Genomic DNA, 17,493 nt, shown 5'->3' on the forward strand with positions numbered 1-17,493 from the left:
CAGGTTACTATGAGCATTCTAGTCATTATCTCCATCCTAGTTTAGGTAATTACAGCTCAGAACAGAGCATGTGTGGTGGTTGCTTGTGCAATGGCACACTATTAATTCGTCTTTCATGAGTTCTAAGTGGATTGATTTCAGTGCTAAAGAGTGTGGCTGCGTAATCATCCTGAAACATGGGGCATTGGTTGGATGGCTGTGATCAAATCTCCATATAGTAAATCAAGTTTGACTTGGTTGGTTGGTTTTCAATCCTTCTCAGTCCTGTTTTAATGGAGCAAATTGTATTTGTTCTCCCATTTCTCTGGTGGGGTAGAAAAATCTTGGAATATAGTCCTATATACACACATATTCCAGTGTATACTCATACTTTTTTTTTTCCTTCCAGAACGGGAGATAAGAAAGCTATTGCTTGGAAGATCTTACCAAAGAAACCTTGTAAAAATCTGATGAACACTTTAAGTAATTTGTATCAGCAACTGGCAGAATGTGAGTGGGAAAGTACATAGTAAGATTTACATTTGGTATAGTGTGCCACATTAACAGATAAATATAGTTAATTAAACATGTTCTTAAGTCACCCATTACACTAAACATAATGTTTTCATACAGAACAGGAAAATCCGTGCTTTAAGTCCAGAGATTAGAACCCATGTAGGGGCTTTTGAGGTGGAGGAGACTTCCATATATATAAGGCAGTGCTCAATAGGTAGCCCTTTGTATTGATGTTATCCTTGTACCAAAAAAAATGCAGAGCTTTTATGAGAAGGGAATAGTAAAGCAAAGAGTAGGCCAGGACCTAATAAAGACCTTTGTTTTGTCTTCAAAGCCTGCTCAAGTCTGCTCATGTCTTGACAATTGAGATAACTTTGACACTCAAGCTGCTAGTACCTTACCTAAAATTTTAAGATGGAAATAACAAATGTTTTATAAACATAGGGGGTTTTAAAATGTATAGCACAATTACTGGACGTTTGTAAGAAAAAAATGGTTGTTGATAGAATCCTCAAATATTGCAGAGCAAGGTATATTGAACCTTGATGTGAGAAAGCAGAAAAATGGATAGGGATGATGTTAGTCAAATTCTTTAAAACAAAATATTTGGAAATATAAATGTAGTCAAGGCCAGCTGATGTGCTTGGGCTTCATAGCTAATGGGCTTTGAGAAGTGGGAAGGAAGTCCGTCAGCACTCTGACGTTACCTGTCTGCTTAGAAGATGATTTCCATAGACATTGGAGGGAGCCTTAAGGAGCAATAATGCAATTGTAAAATCAAGTTGCTGTGGCAGAGACAGCAAGTGGTTAAGACTTAAATCAGAGTATGAAAAGGATGGGGTTGATCAACATTGCATGTTTGAGAAATATATACCTGGAAAGCATATTGCATGAGATCATTGTAATTGTCACCTGGATTTAAGGCACTTTTTTTTTTAAAGGCTGTTTACACCTTCTTGGCTAGTGAGGTCACTAGAATTTAATTGTATCCAAATTAGAATGTATAGAAACAGAATTTTATTGGTGTATGCTGCGCAAAAAAAAGTGTATAGTGGATAGGTGATAAATTGTCTGTTGCTTCAAAATTTTGATATATTTTGCTGTGAGGATTTCTTTAGAAAATTTTTTAAACCTTATGTTCTCCATACTCTATAAAAAGAGTGGTACTGATCTTTAAGCTATTTACTCTGTAATAAGAATTTAACATGATATCAATATAAGGTTGGCTATAATTATATTATGTGGAAAGACAGTAATGAAACCATCCTTTCACTTTTTTGAGACATTATTAAAATGTTACCAGACTTTGTGTGTGTAGCAGTGAAGTCGTAGCTAGAGTTCTGATGGCTTTAAAATGTTGATACAAGTATCTCTTTAAGAATAGGGATTTTGCTAGATCTTTTAAAAAAATGCCTGCTTTCTCTCTGTATCAGTGTTTTGCATTGTGTTGTGTTTTGATGGGTCCACTTGCATCTGAGTGGTGTATACAGGTACTTAATATGTATAGTCTGTTTTTTGGGAACACTTTGAAATGAAAGGCACTATAAAAAAAAAGTAATACACACATCCCATCTATGTGTTTGTCTCTAAAATATGCTTCTTTAATCAGCTCTTGTATAAATTTTCACTTTTTTATAAACAGCTTTCTTTGAGGGTTTTTTTTAAGCTCTGTCCATGCTAGTTCTCTCTGCTGTAGTAACTAATGTGCTGAAAATGTAAATGTATCTTGCTTTTGGTATTATCCAGAGATACACGAGTTGTATAAGGTCAAGCTGAATCCATTGTCGCATGTCATGACTGAATTTAATCGCATATATTAATCTGTTCCAAACTTAATGGAGCTCAGTAATCAGTGAATCTAGTAGGATAAAGAGAAATTTTTTTACCAATATTGGAAAAAAAATTATGTGAAACGTTGTTATGTTGATTTTGTTCACAGTGCAACAGAGACCAAGAGAAGATGCATTAATGGAATTAGCAATGAATGACTACGATTTTAATTCTGGGAAGAAATTGCACCTGTTAGATTTGGAGATCCAGGAAGCATTCCTGTGTTTCATGGCCTCAATACTAAAAGGTTACAGGTCTTATCTCAGGCCAATAACAGAGGCACCCTCTGAAACAGCCACAGATGCAAGTTCTCTCTTTGAACTACAAGGTGAAGAGTCATAAACTTGTCTTATGTATATTAATTTATCATTTTAAATTCTCTCTTATTTAAAGAATAAAAACATTTGCAGTGTTAGTGTTGTGAATGATGGTAGAAATGTAAGTGAAGAAAAAATTGCATAGTAGTGGCAAAGATTACAGAAAGGTTATTGCTCGTTAGTAGAATGTATGCTGACTTTTGGTGAGGGCTTTTTTGTTTTAGGCATTCTTATATCCTTCTGACTTCACTTTATAGGTTTCCTCAAAAGTCGAGATCGTTCACATCAGAAGTTCTACACACTGATGACCAAAACTCAAATGTTTATTCGCTTCATTGAGGAGTGTTCTTTTGTCAGTGATAAGGATGCAAGCCTTGCATTTTTTGATGACTGCGTAGATAAAGTAAGCATGTCTTCATACGCATATAGTTTTAACTTCTGCTGTTGCTTACGTTATGTAATATAGTACAAGCAGAATATATATAATACATAAAAATATATATTATATACAAAATATAATATGTATAAAGTGCAAGTTTATTTCTATTTTTTTCTTTTACTTTTTTTCTAGTCACTGGAGCCTTCTGTTTTCCTTTTTTGTTGGGCTTTGTTTCATTTTCTGCTTCAAATTCTTGAGAAAGTGTAAATAGAATATTGTGAAAATTAGCACTTCTGATTTGTTCTCACATGTATGTAAGCTTCTGAAATACTGGCCCATAGTAAGAAGTGTAATATTCTGACTGTAAAGTAGCAACTTTGAGCTTCTTTATCAGAGAACTACATTCCTTAGATAAAACTGCAAGCATTTTTATAGATTGTGTAATATTTCATGCAGCCATTTAGGAATGGGGTTGATGAGCAGCACACTAAAAGATATAAGGCAGACTCACTTTTTTTTTAATCATTATAAATAGAAGGTTCCTGGACCTTTTTTAAACGATGTGCTGGCCGCTTCTTTCTAATAGTAATTCTCTAGTTATTCTTAGAGAATCTTTAGAAGGCTTGTACTAGAAGTAAATAATTAAAATTAATCTGTATCAACTCTCCTTTCATTCATACTGCTGTCACTTGCTTCCCCCAATTCAAAACCAGCTTGCTGATGTAAATATTTTAAATATAGTGCTTGTATTGATATTCTTCTCTTGGATAAGAATATTTTCTAATGACCTTGTCATCAAATACTGATGGATATGAAATGTATGGGTTTCTTAAAGTAAGCAAGACTTATTATGGTGTGTCACATATAAGCTTTGTGTAAGCTGACATTTTTGTGGGTTCTGTTACTCTACTGTTGTGTTTGTGTTGCAGTAAAGGAATACCTTGTTATCTGTTGCTATGCTATTTTCTCGTTTGTAATGAGAAGGAAAAGCAATTGTTAAGGATTATGTGACAAGGAGTGTGAAAGTGCGACATGATCACAACTGGTGTTTTTCTTGAAATAAGCTTAGAACTTCTGCTGGACTGGAGCTCACGGAATGTTGGATTTCCCAGTTCAAAGTGGCTTTCTTTTTTAGTCTTCTGTGGAAGTGTCACTCAGATTTTTTAAAACTCCTAAGATATTTATAAGAAAGGTCCACATTAGTATAGTGTTGTTGAGCACTGTGAAGAACTAATTTACTAAAAAGTACAGGTATATTAGCTTTTGAAAATTCATTGTATTTCCAAAGAGGGTCTACAAAAGTGTCTTGAGGCTGCTTGAAATTTTTTTTGCATTAGTTTTTGTTTTCAGAAGAACTGAACTGAAACCCACAATCTTATATCCCTGTTTGCTTCTATTGTAACATGAAAGAAATTTTTATGACTATTATAAGAAATTCCACACCTACTTGTCATCTTACTGGCTACCTGTAGCACTCTATTCTGGGACACTGATATTTAAGTAATGTACAGTTGTCTAGGATTTCCTGTAAAGTAGGTCACCTGCTGTTTGTTCCACAGGAATTAATACTGAAGGCTATGAAAACTGCTATTTACAGTTTCTATTTATGGCTATTTTTGCTATGAAAGTGCAGAAGAGCTAAAAGGAGTTGTTTTGAAAACAAATCTGAAAGCAGTTAAGTTTAAGTTTGAGAGAAATATAAAAGCATGGTCTAATGGTATTTAATGCTCTTTATAGCTTTTGCTAGTCTCAATATTTTATTACTGATAGTTCTCAAAAGTGTGTTTCACAGTTCTACAGCATGAGTTGCAGGTATTCGTGGGTTGTGAATTGATTTAATTACAAACATTTCCATAATGTTCACTCGATTATCCTATAGTTCAGTTAAAAAGCCTTCAACATGTAGCGCTTGCTTTGCTGTATGCCAGTTAATCTTTAAAAATGGGAGGTCTCATAGACAGGAATATACGTACCCCAGTGACTAAACACTATTGAGCAGTACTTAGTTTTCATTGTGTTGCAGGTTAGTTCTCTGACTAATGTTAAATAGGATTTTTATTCCGAATGTGATGACTATGTAAGTGTCAAATTCTACCTGTTATATTCCATTTTATAGGATGGTTTAGGAGGGCACTGAAGTTGATGCCCTAGCTAAAGTTATCTTTCCTGGGAGTTCAAACAGTTCTTCCAAAAAAAGTTGTACTTAGGTTGGTGATGCTACTGTGAGCCTGCACGTAATCTGTGGAGCTGTTGGAGCTTTCACCTTTTCTAAAAGGTTAAGTAGCCACTCGTACAGCTGAAACACTCATCTGTTTTAATGCCAGTTATTTTGCTAGTTGATGCCGTAGGCAGCTTTCTTTCCACTTCCAAAAAATGCTCATGACAGTGCCATGAGAATAAATTTTACAGAAAACACTTGTACTTCTCCAACTTCTACTTCTGTCAGTGAGGATTTTGTTAAGTTTTATTAAATGGGACGACTACTTCTATGCCAGTGATAATTGTGGGGAAACTGAGGCACTGGAATTACTATGTGTTTAAGATTTGCCATGGCTTTAGAATTGCTTGTGAAACTAGGTTTGCATTGACATGAGGGAGTGCATTCCCATGTAGGATTTCTTTGAACAATGATATATTTGCCTCATCTTCTTTGTTCTGCTTTTCTTTCTTGATTTCTGGTATTTCTGATGTTAAGCTTAACAGTAATGTACAAAGTCAAAATATTGAAGTATACCAAGGACTGCTATACAAACTAGAGCTTTAGCCAAGAGGCTCTACTTTGACCAGATATCAAATTTGAATGATTCCAATAAAGTGAATATTTATTTATATATATATTAATGTCTTTCACTAGGTGAACCCAGTACCTGAAAGGGTATGCATGAAAGAGTGATGTCATGGGTTGAAAGATGATACAACACTTTCTTATGGGTAGTTATAGGCCACTGGGTTGAGACAAATTTTATGTACTGTGAAATTAGTTATCTATAAAATATAATCTAAGTCTTGCCTCAAATAATTTGTAAGAATAGTTTAAGCTGAAGAGTAACCTCTTCTACATGTTATTTTATCCTAGGCAGCAGCAGCAGAGATTGTAATTGATTACCCATTGTGTCTACTGAAAGATACGGTGCAATTGTCTTGCAAGTTTTCATTTTTCCAGGAATTCAAAAATTATCTCAATTCAATACATATGTAAGCTACTGGCTTTATTGTATTTCACTGGTGAAACTTGTAACTGTGGGGTTTTTTACGTCCTTAGAAGTATTTAAATTGCCAAGTAAGGTTTTGTTTATCTCTACTTTTCAGGAGCCATATATTCTTGCTACTTGTCTGGTTCGATTTGCTAATACTTTCCATCTGTCTTATGCCATAAAATGTGGAATTAAGAACACCCTCTTTGTATGTTTATCAAATTTTAAATATTCAGGAATTCTACTGAAACTACTTGATATGTTTCCACCTCACTGGAGGGAGAGAACTGTGGCATATGCTTCTTTTTGTACATTAATTCTCTGTTGCTAAACTCTTAAGGCATGAAGAATATGCATCCTTGGGTTCCACAGGTTGCTTATTCATTTCTTTGAAATAATGTACCATTTGGCTGTAATTTGGTTGCCACTTAAGCCATTTAAATAATGGCTATAAATGTAAACTGTTGACAGTATTTGAGCTGAATGCTGTGGCTATCAATATGTGAATAAAAAGGATGTTCTGTGTGCTACAAAGTAAATAGTTTTTGATAGTGCCAGCTCTCTGAGATGGAGATGCATCTCATCCCGCAAGCAGAAGCAGTGCTTATGAGGTATTGGAGGAGATGCAACTGGTGACAGAAGATCAGAGACAAAGCAATAAAAATACCAGTACAAATATCAAGTAAAGGCTCTCGGGTGGAATGTAATACGTGTTATATTTGCTCTGTTTGTTCCTAGTGGTTTCTGTAATGTGAACAGTAACAGTAGGAAGCTTGTAGTATTGTTAAAGGCTTGTCTGTTCTTTTTCTCAAAGGGAAACAGTTCATAGTTTCCGAAAATCTTGTTTGGGGTGGCTGAGTTTTGCTTTGGTTCTTTATTTTTTTTTGTCTCAAGCAATGGAATGAAATTCTTCCAGTAAATTTGTTGGACAGTTTTCTCCCACTTGATTCTGCAGTTTGATGCTTTGAAATTTGTCTGGAGCCTTTGGAGTATGTCTCTGCTGCTGTCTTTAAAGCAGGGGCATTAATTTGGGAAGTGCAAATTTCTCCTCCTCTCTGCAACAGCCAGGCTAGCAAAGCAAAAATTTATGGTCAAATTGCCAGTTACAAAGCTGAAAACAAAACAAAACAGGTGCAGCTGTAACGTATGCTTAATTATAGTATTATTACAAGTTGCCTCTGTTTATCCATGAACTGAATTCCTATCCTAGCTATGAGAGGACAGGACCACCCAGTATGTGCTGTATTTTCACATATACAACTGTTGAGTTATCTGAAAGAGAAAAAAATCATGAAGCTACCCTTCACCTTTCAGATTACTGGTTGGTTTGGTTTTTTTAAAGAAAAACAAAGTTACTTCTATCCCCCTTTAATTTTAGTAAAGTCACATGTTTTTATTACATCATCTCTTTGAATGCATGTGTATTTCTGCAATCTCTGCAACCTAGCATGACCTTAATGATTATGTAAGTGACTGAAATTTCTGGATAGTGTTGTTTGTAGATGCTGTATACATCACACAATTGGATAAAGTATTTTAACCACTGAAAACAATAACAAAGAGGAAAAAAAAGCTGCTATTTTCATATTTAAAAATAAATTTCAAGTTACTGCTGCAGTTGGAAACATAGTTCCAGAAATGGTTGTATGCAGGAAGACAGTCAATTCGGAGTATATCGTTAAACATTGATTATTGTGTTGGGGTAAAGGTTACAAAAACAATGCAACACTTACTATCCTCATTATAACTTTGCAAGGCATCCTTACTTTTAAGATGCAATCCTTTGATGCTGATACAGACTTTGCCCTGCTTGACCATATAGCTTTAACAGCACAAAATACAATAACACTAGGAACTACTTTTTCTTTTAACATAACTTCTCCAGGTAGATATGGACAAAACTGGGGAAACACGACTTATAGAGCTGGATGAGTCATACAAGAGTGAGCATACAGTTTTCATAACACCACCTGAGATCCCTCATCTGCCAAATGGTGAAGAGCACCCTCTACAATACAGGTAACCTAAGGACACAGTAGGATGCTAGCCAAAATCCTAATAGCTGCCCTTGTAGAGTTTGGTTTCTAGGTTCTTGTGATAGCCATGAAGTACAGATTTTTCCTGTCCCTTTATGTTGCTCAAGTGAAAATATGCATGTAAAATGCCTGGTGTGCCAGCTCTTTTGAAGTTTTAATGATTGTGTGTGTGTGTGTGTGTGTACACACAGGAGCAATAGTACTTAATAAAGCTGGCTGTGTGCTCGCAATACATTGTGCTAACTGTTAACACTTTTTAACATTAAAATTGAAATTAATGGACCCGGTCCATTAATGGCCTGCTGCTACTACTGATAACAATACAAGCTGCAGATACTCTTTGGAAAGAGAGTACATTTTAAAGAATCACTGAAAACTGGTGTTACTAATTTAGTAATTATGTCAAATGAGCTTGTCTATTGGTTTCTTCATTAATTCTGAGAAACATTTTAAAATCTAATACAATTTAATCTCTTAGTTTGATATTGTTCATATTGATTTTTATAAACCTCTGTCACGTGATGCTCACTAGGGACTAAGACACGCAGATTTTTTTAATTGAGTAGAATCAATACTAATGCATTTGACACATTAATTAAAGAAACTGCTATGAAAGCAAATGTATTTATCAATTTAAGTTGCTTACACTGAAATAACAGGTTAAGAGACTGTTTGTGCAAGCTCATGAAATCATGCAGATGGATTAGTAAACCACTTTGCCAATGGTGTCTTTAAAGGTTTACTTTTGTTTTCTATTTCCTGTGTAGCTTCTAGTGCAACTGTGTAATTGATTTCATTTGCTATAAGGCGACGTGTTTACTTTGGAACTGCCTTACAGGAGTTTAAGTGACGTGCTTCTTTTACAGCTATAATGGATTTCCAGTGTTAAAACTAGATTTGTTTGAGCGACCTGAAGGATTTCTTACAGCACCAAATAACAAACTGTCCTCAAAAGCTAGTAGTCCCAACAGCCCATCGCCAATGTTCAGAAGAACTAAACAGGTACTTGCAGGTATTCTTGTAGCATGAGGTGCTTTGGAAAGTGACAGCTTGCTGCCTTCATCTTGAGTTTGGCTATAAAGACTGACTGGTAGTGGCTGCAGCCCTAACTATAATGGTTCTCCACTGATATGGTGACTGTAGGGTAGCCATGCCAATTTTTCTTTGGATGTTTACCTGTGCTTCTTGCCTACACCATATTGTACAGGGCCCCTGTACACAGATGGCTGTTTGCTGTGCTGTCCCTATACCTTCCACGTTCTTCACGCTGTTCTCCATGAGCATAGACTGTTGGGCTTCCACATCCACTTTTTGATTGCTTTTCACTGTCTAGGGCTTTAAGAGGGGCTCTAACTTTCAAATGCTTATTACAAAAAATGCAGACCAAAAGTAACAGACATAAATTTAATGAAATGCAAGTTTTTAGGAGGGGAATATTGCACAGCAACTGGTTTTGGTATCACTCACTCTGCTTTCATTTTCTTTCCCACTTTGAGTATGTTGTTCATCTTAATGATGTAGTTTCTGTAGGTATAATGATACATGTTCAGTTTTTAACGTGTAGGTTTGTGTAATATGTGTGTAAATATGCACAAATAATCTTTATGATTCTTTACAGGAAATTAAATCTGCACATAAAATTGCTAAGAAGTACTCCTCCATACCACAGATGTGGTCCAGGTGTTTGTTACGTCACTGCTATGGCCTTTGGTTTATCTGCCTTCCTGCGTATGTGAAAGTGTGCCATTCAAAAGTCAGGGCTCTGAGAACTGCATATGATGTGCTACAAAAAATGCATACCAAAAAAATAGATCCACCTGATGAGGTAAAATAAGTCAACCCCAGAATTCCAGAAGTAGCCCGTGGGTTTTACTGAACAGAGTACGTGTTCGACTATAGAAGCACAATACTAACTTGTGTGTGTTTTCAGGTATGCTACCGAGTACTTATGCAACTGTGTGGACAGTATGGTCAGCCTGTGCTAGCAGTGAGAGTGCTTTTTGAAATGCAGAAAGCTGGTGTTGACCCTAATGCCATTACTTATGGCTACTACAATAAGGTAAGTATTTTTGAAAGGGGGGGGGGGGGGGAATGCATTTTTATCCAGGCAAACAGAAGCAAGCAAAATAGTGGAGCAGTTCACATGTAATTCTGTCTTTTTTAATAACTGGAAGAAATACAAGACAGAAGGATTGTGTTGTCTTTGTTTTCATAGGTTTAGAAATCTACTTTATAACTGGCAATGTAACTCAATTTGAAATTTAAGTTAATGACTTCACATCTGGCTGTTCCTTAAGATGACTTTCTTTGACTTTGATATTTCCGAAATAGGCCGTTTTGGAAAGTACCTGGCCTTCAAGCAATCGAGGTGGCTATTTCCTATGGATGAAAATACGAAACGTTGTTTTAGGAATAGCACAGTTTAAAAAAGCATTGAAAAAGCTACCAGCCAGCACCTCACATACAGCCATTCCTGGTAAAGTATTCACATCCTTTTCTTTCTTATTTTCATGCTGATAAGAAAATTATTTCAAAAAGCTTTCTGTTGTGAATTTGATGATAAAACAGTTTTAGAGAAGAAAAAAAAACAAATGTTCTTGCGTAACTCTTAAAAAACAGCTCTTTTTTTTGTCTTTGAATCCAAAAGTCTGCCCTTTATTTATTGTATCAGCTCCTCATGGAGACAAAATATGAACCTGAAATCAATGTGATAATTATCCTGGTTCATGCAATAGCCAGTCTCATAACTGGCAGAAACTTCTGTCCAGCCTTGCCTTTCTTGTTTTCCCCCTTTTTTTTATGTTAGTTAAGAGGCAACTAGAACTAGTCCTTGAGTTTGTAGTACTGTTTGCAGGTTCTGTGTGCCAGCTGAAATGATCATATTTATTTTTATCTAGTATATAAGTACAATATTTGAGGCTGTAAATTTTTATTTTCTTTCCTTTTCTTTCCAGTAATGATTTATGTGATGTTCAGATGGCTATATTACCATACTGGTGATTACCTGTAGTTTGTATTTTTTGTAGGTACTACTTTCCACAGTATTTATAACTTACTACTAGTAAAGCAAGACAGTACATTTTAAAGTACTAGTGATATAGTTATTTTAGTTGTAGTTGACCTTGGAAGACCTTTACAATATACATGTATAAATGTATGAAGATCATCTGAATCATCTTTCGAGGTCCCTTCCAACCAGGGCTATTATATGATTCCAGATACGTACAAGTAACTCTCTGCCCTGACAAACAGAATAGATATGATGGCCTTATGGCTAGAGTATTTCTCCTAGACTCAGGAGACTACAGTCCTACTTCTGGCTCTGTCACTAGCCTTCTGGATGACCTTGAACAAATCTACTTTTTCTGCCTGTTCTTCATGAAGCTGACCTTCCTGATAAACCACTTTTTTGAAACTCTTCTGTGCAAAGCACTATATAAGAGCTTAGGGATGTTGGTCACAACTCAGACTGTGTAAACTAAGGAAGTGTAATTAGTCCTTTACTAAGTAACTGTCATTTATATAATTAATGGTATTTGCTTTTGACATCACCTGATTTTTCGAGATGTCTTTGCATGAAAGCACATAACTAGAATGCATGCTGACTCTTCAGGCAATCCCCAAAACCTTTCCATAAATTCCAGAATATTTTGTTATCTTTACAATAGCAACAAGGTTTTTACCCTCTCTGTAGAGATTCAGTGCAGCATCTTTAGGGAAAAAAAGGGAAAGAAGCTCACTTTCAGCCATGTCATACCCTCTTAATCTGTGACAGGTGCTTACTGTTTTCTCGTAAACTGTGTGAGAGTAAAACCCCTAAAGATGCTGGAGACTTCAGGTTGACCTGGACAAAGGATGTGGAATGTGTGTGACTTGAAGTGCTCACTTAGTATTTATAATGAACAGAAACTTTCTTATCTGCTTTGTTAATGTGCTTTATTTCGGTGCTAATGCTTTATAACAACCTGGAAGAGGAACAGCCACATTAGTATTAAGTAAATTTGGTTCTTGAAATCAATCAATTATTTAGACTATATTAGTTACGCTTGAGGCAGTGTTTTGTCTTAAGAATGACCAGATAGTGGCTTGAATGCTTGCAGGGATTTTTTTTTGGGTGGTGTTAGTTATTTTTATTTTAATCTTATTTTGCAAACAAACTCATGGTTGCTGTTGCATTGTTTCAGTTTTTTTACTTTCTAGAGTAAAACCATGAGAATTACATGCATTAACTCTGAGAAACATACTACGCTAAAATGAAACCATGTTTAGATGCCTCTTAGAGCTCTTGAAAAGATGTGACATTCTGATCAAATAAACCAGGCAACAGAATCAAAGACAAGCAGTGCTTTAGTACAGTATTTAAAAAGAAATGTTGCAAATTATCCCTTTAATTTCATCCTGTAGAGCATCACTTCAGTGGTTATACTGTAAAAGTAAGCCAATCATTTTTCTTACTTTTTTGTGGTAAAATGTTCACTGTTAATTGGAATGTACTTGATAAGAGGCCTTTGAATTACTGTGGATATTCAATTTATTCTGTTTAACAATGTCACGCTATTAAATACCATTCTGTCATTGCGCTTGTTATGATAGGCGGACTTTCAGACTTTGGCAATAATACATCATTCAAAGAAGAAGCCAGTCAAGGGAAAACTTGTCTTCAAGGCATACAAGAACAAAAAGAGGACAAGAGAGAGAGTGACTCCAGTTCTCGTATGTATCTTATGAATACAGATATCTAGTTCATTGTGCATAAATAGGGATTTCAGCAAAAGCTAAGTGGGGCAGCTGACTTTTTTTACAGTGAGTGTATGTGATAATGCCAGTTTATGCCCATGCCTTAAGTTCTTTTCTCTAAATGTAATTTTCTGGATGTTTAATGGTTTAACTTTTAAAATTACAGTTCTTTTTTCCCTCTTCTGTTTCAAATAAGTGATAATGGTAATATAAAGGCTTAATGATAATTACAGCTTAATGTTTTTGTCTTTTAAAAAAATTAAATTGCTTTATAGGCATAATCTACAGGAAAGCCTTTCCTACCAGTCTGTTTTCTTTATAAATCCCATAAGAGAACAGCTGAATTTTTGCAGGTCTGTGAGAGGTCTAAATTACTCAGCTCCCTGGAATTATCAAAATGTAGGAGATACATCAGAAATGAGAAGGGCTTTGGATTTGCTGTGGACCTTTTTTTTTTCTTCAGGTTTTACATCTGCTGCTCATGATTCCCTTAACTGCAGTTGAGCAGCATAGACTTTATGCAAGCGTATAGCAGATCAGATTGTGTAGTAAAAATGTATAAGTACTATAGATTCCCATATACATTCATTGAAAATACTCTTCATAATAAATGTTCTCCTAATAATATTGTTATTTAAAATTTTCAGTGTGCTTTCCCCTACTATTTGAGTTAATTATCCTCTTGTCAAATGGAAATGGTGTAAAAGTATGAGAAAATATGGAACCAGGACAGTTACTTCAGTGTTTTCTTTTCAACACTGTCTTCCTTCTAGCATTAGTATTTTTTTTTCAGTTTGCTTGAAAATTTGTGTTACCCATGGTCATAAGAACATATCTGTAAGACAGCAGGCAGGTTATTTAGGTTTAATGAAACCTTTGAGGATGCAGAAAATGTGAATTCTGCTGAAAGCCTGTATTATTTTTAGCCATAATTAAGACAAGTTTGTGGCGCTCTATAGAAATACTATGTCCTGAAAATGTTTTGCACTTTTGAATACAACTTGAGAATATTAAGTTGTTTGAATTCCTTTAGAGAAGTAATTGTCTGTTTTGGGTAGCCACCTGACAACAGAATTCGTCTTTCATATCTAAAAGAGGTGAATATAATACTGCAACATTTGCTTCATTTCTTTTGTGTAGTCATGGTGATGGGGGTAATGAGATCTGGATGAAGACAGGCTTGTCGGCCCTGAGCTCTTGCAAAGGCAGGAGAAAATACTCATGCCTATCCTTTGCAAGTGAACAAGGGTGGTCTTAGTCTCCACAACCACCACAAATTTTGGTATGCAAGTACTGGTTACTTGGATTCTATGTACAGAAGCTTATGGAACTTCCAGTTATAAAAGTAATGCTGGGAATTAAATATCCATAGTTCAGTTGTTACAGCTTGAAAACCTCTGCCCAAGTAGACATCAGCCTATGCATCATGGGATATGTACAACATGCTGTCACTTAATCCTGCATAATGCATCTAATAGGTAATGGAAACTTGAGATTTAAATTAAGTTGCTTTGATTCTGAAGAACTGTCTATCCTTTTCTATATGCAGTGTCCGAAGTGGAGAGTGCAAAAGGGAGTGGCGACTGCCTACCTAAACTAAATTATCAGAACTCAAGTAATGCCAAAGCCGCTTCTAGCATAGTGCGGCTCAACGGTACAGTTGACACTACCGTAGCAGAAGCTAGCACAGGTGAGTGGAAGAGAAAATAGATTTAGATTCTTGTGCAGTTTTGTCTATATAAATATATTCCATTTCTAACAAGAGCTCTAAGTTGTGTGCCTGAGTTCTGTTGTCCACAAAACTTACAGTATTTTATTGGTGTAATGGCAGTGGCCGATGAAATTTGTGGGAACAGCTTTGTGGGAGTGAGTTTATGTTAAAGTCTGCACATGCTGTGTCAGGGAGATTTGTCTGAATATTCTGCTTTTCCAGATTTTTTTGTTTGCTCTTTTTTTTTTTTTTTGCTATACTTAACATCTGCTTACAAAATCCCAGGTCTTGGTTGTTTTTTTTTCTTATAATCTCCAGCAACTAATAAATTCCTTCAGGATGGACAAGAGGTTTCTATGCAGTACAATTAAAATAAACTTTCAGGCATTTTCACAAGTCTTTAGTAATGTCAGATCTGGTTATTTTAATACTGTCAGCTGTGCTTGAAATACTGTAGTATCATACTTTAAAGTCTGCATCTTTATGCTCTGGCAAAACAATGGAGAATTTCTCTGACAAGAACTCCTTTTGTTGGCTTGATTTCTAATTCATCAGGTTAGAAAGTGTTGCTTTCTTTTGCCATTTCCTAGATACCTTTGCTGTCTCTAGCTTTCAAACCTCTTAATAATGGAGTATGTCTCCAAAAGAGGAAGCTAAATACATCTGAGACTTTTCTTGATGGTGTCTCTCAAGTACTCTTGAGTTGTATGATTTGACTCCCTTTTAAATGTTTGATCATCTGACCCTTCCGAAAAGTTATGATCATGGTCAACTCAACTTTTCAACCACTAGCACATACATAGTGAATTCCATCTCTGTGTTGTAAACTGTTTGAAAGATGAGACAGATTGTATTCTTTTTGTAATTTTGTTTACTCTTCTTGCATAGCAAGAAATAAATCACCTTGTTTCGTCTGTTTTTCAGAGAGTTCTGTAGGATTGCTGTTTACATCATCTTTTGAGGATGCCAGTGAAGCGGAAGTTACAAAAAGTAAATCTTTAAGAAAGAGACATAAAAGTGCAGTAGAACCTGACTTAAGGGCGATACCATGGGAAAGCAGGAACCGTAATCTGAGTGGAGATGGCTTAGTGGGACTCATGATAAATAGAATAAATCAGGAAGCAAACCCTGGAGAAATTGTTGAAAAACTAGGAGCTGATGCCAAAATCCTATCTAGTGCGTTACAGAAAAGCATAAGGCCAAAAACTCTTAATATCAGAACTTCCTCTTTAGGATCTAAGAGAGAAAGCCTGGAGAAAGAATCTAGTGATGAAGATGCAGCTTTTGATTGCAGTTTTACAGATAAAACAGAGTCTCCTGTTATCTTTGATCTGGAAGACTTGGATGCAGAACCTGAAACATCTACAGCAGTGAAATCCTCCAGTGAAAAATCTAGAAGGCTGCAAAGAAAGAGCAGCTTTCCAGTAAAGCCAGTTGAAAAGACAGATGTTGAAACTGGATTTGATCCACTGTCCCTGCTGGTTGCCGAGACAGAACAGCAGAAAGAGGAGGAGGAGGATGATGATGATAGAAGTGTTTCTACTCCATCTGCAAGGCGAGATTTAGCTGAAGAAATAGTTATGTACATGAACAACATGAGCAGCCCTTTGTCAAGTCGTGCCCCAAGCATTGAGTTGCAAAAACCCTATGATGACAAAAATGCGAATAAAAAGAGCCCCACAGTAATCCAACCTTGTAGGAGGTCCAGCCTTCCCCCAAACTCCCCAAGGCCATCCAGTCTTACCAAATCCAAGAGTTATCATGCAAAAAATGAAGAAAGGCCAAGAGACAGGCTTTGGTCCTCCCCAGCTTATTCCCCAAACAGTCCAGCAAAGGAACAGCCACAGGATGCAACTAGTGCATTAACACTTGTGTCTTCACCATCATTTAACTTGGATACACTGTTAACACCTAAGTTTGATGTTCTAAAAAGCAGCATGTTTTCTGCTGGAAAAGGGGTTGCAGAGAAAGCTAGCAAGTGGTACTCAAAATTTACAATGTATGCTGCATCCTCAAAGGTAAATTTTTATAATTACTTTTTCCCCTCCCCTACAAAACCTAAGTTCCTATAAATTAAGGAAGAAGCTTTGTAAAGATTTAATCACAGACTCCTATGTGATGAATCGCCCATTTGAATGACATGCATCATGGTAGACCTTGTGCATTAAGCTGTTTTAATCATGTTTGAATTTCCAGGACCCTAATTTTATTGTCCTGAATCAAACAAAATTTCGGTCTAGTGTGGGTTCAGAGTATATTTAATGGGAAAACCTAAGTATACCATAGCGTGTTGACAAAGCAGTCTTCTCTGCCCTGCCTTCCCTTATTTACCTAAAGAAAAAATACTGAAATAAACAATAATGTTTTTAATTCTTTACAGCTTTTATGAAAAAAAGGGAAATCTGCTTGTATTGATTACCAAGGTGATTTAAGGCTGACTTTGAACCGAGGTCATTTGTTTAGAAAGTTCTTTGCTGCTACCAACTCAAACCAATTTAATTATTGGGAATGAAAATAAATGCAGTTTGCTGTTGGTGTATTGTCTTAATGTGCTTAAAAGCAATCTGAGACTAATTAACTAAAATATCAGTGATGCCTTGCCTATCCTAATGCATTCCTACGACTGCTGATAACTTCTATTGCAATGGTGGTAAAAAGTTATAGGACTAAAATGTTTGGTTTTATTTAGCTCTTATTTGGAGAATCTCTTAAAAAGAATCCTCATGTAGCTATTTAACCCTGAGTGAAACTTGCTTTGTTTCACATTTGTTCGTAATACAGATCTGAGCTGAGT

General features: G+C 35.8%; 1 protein-coding gene across 1 annotated transcript in view; it reads left to right on the forward strand.

Annotated features, from left to right (window-relative positions):
• Window positions 1-17,493, forward strand: part of DENND4A (DENN/MADD domain containing 4A) — a 60,101-nt gene that overhangs the window by 30,219 nt on the left and 12,389 nt on the right. Inside the window, exons 12-22 of the mRNA XM_009321453.1 lie at window positions 389-489; window positions 2,435-2,653; window positions 2,900-3,045; window positions 8,101-8,234; window positions 9,118-9,253; window positions 9,870-10,076; window positions 10,182-10,310; window positions 10,583-10,727; window positions 12,845-12,964; window positions 14,538-14,678; window positions 15,624-16,717. Coding sequence (XP_009319728.1) covers window positions 389-489; window positions 2,435-2,653; window positions 2,900-3,045; window positions 8,101-8,234; window positions 9,118-9,253; window positions 9,870-10,076; window positions 10,182-10,310; window positions 10,583-10,727; window positions 12,845-12,964; window positions 14,538-14,678; window positions 15,624-16,717 — 2,572 coding nt within the window. The remainder of the gene's footprint in view (window positions 1-388; window positions 490-2,434; window positions 2,654-2,899; window positions 3,046-8,100; window positions 8,235-9,117; window positions 9,254-9,869; window positions 10,077-10,181; window positions 10,311-10,582; window positions 10,728-12,844; window positions 12,965-14,537; window positions 14,679-15,623; window positions 16,718-17,493) is intronic.

This window comes from Pygoscelis adeliae, unplaced genomic scaffold (assembly GCF_000699105.1).
Source record: "Pygoscelis adeliae isolate BGI_AS28 unplaced genomic scaffold, ASM69910v1 Scaffold13, whole genome shotgun sequence".
NCBI classification, from domain to species: Eukaryota; Metazoa; Chordata; class Aves; order Sphenisciformes; family Spheniscidae; genus Pygoscelis; species Pygoscelis adeliae.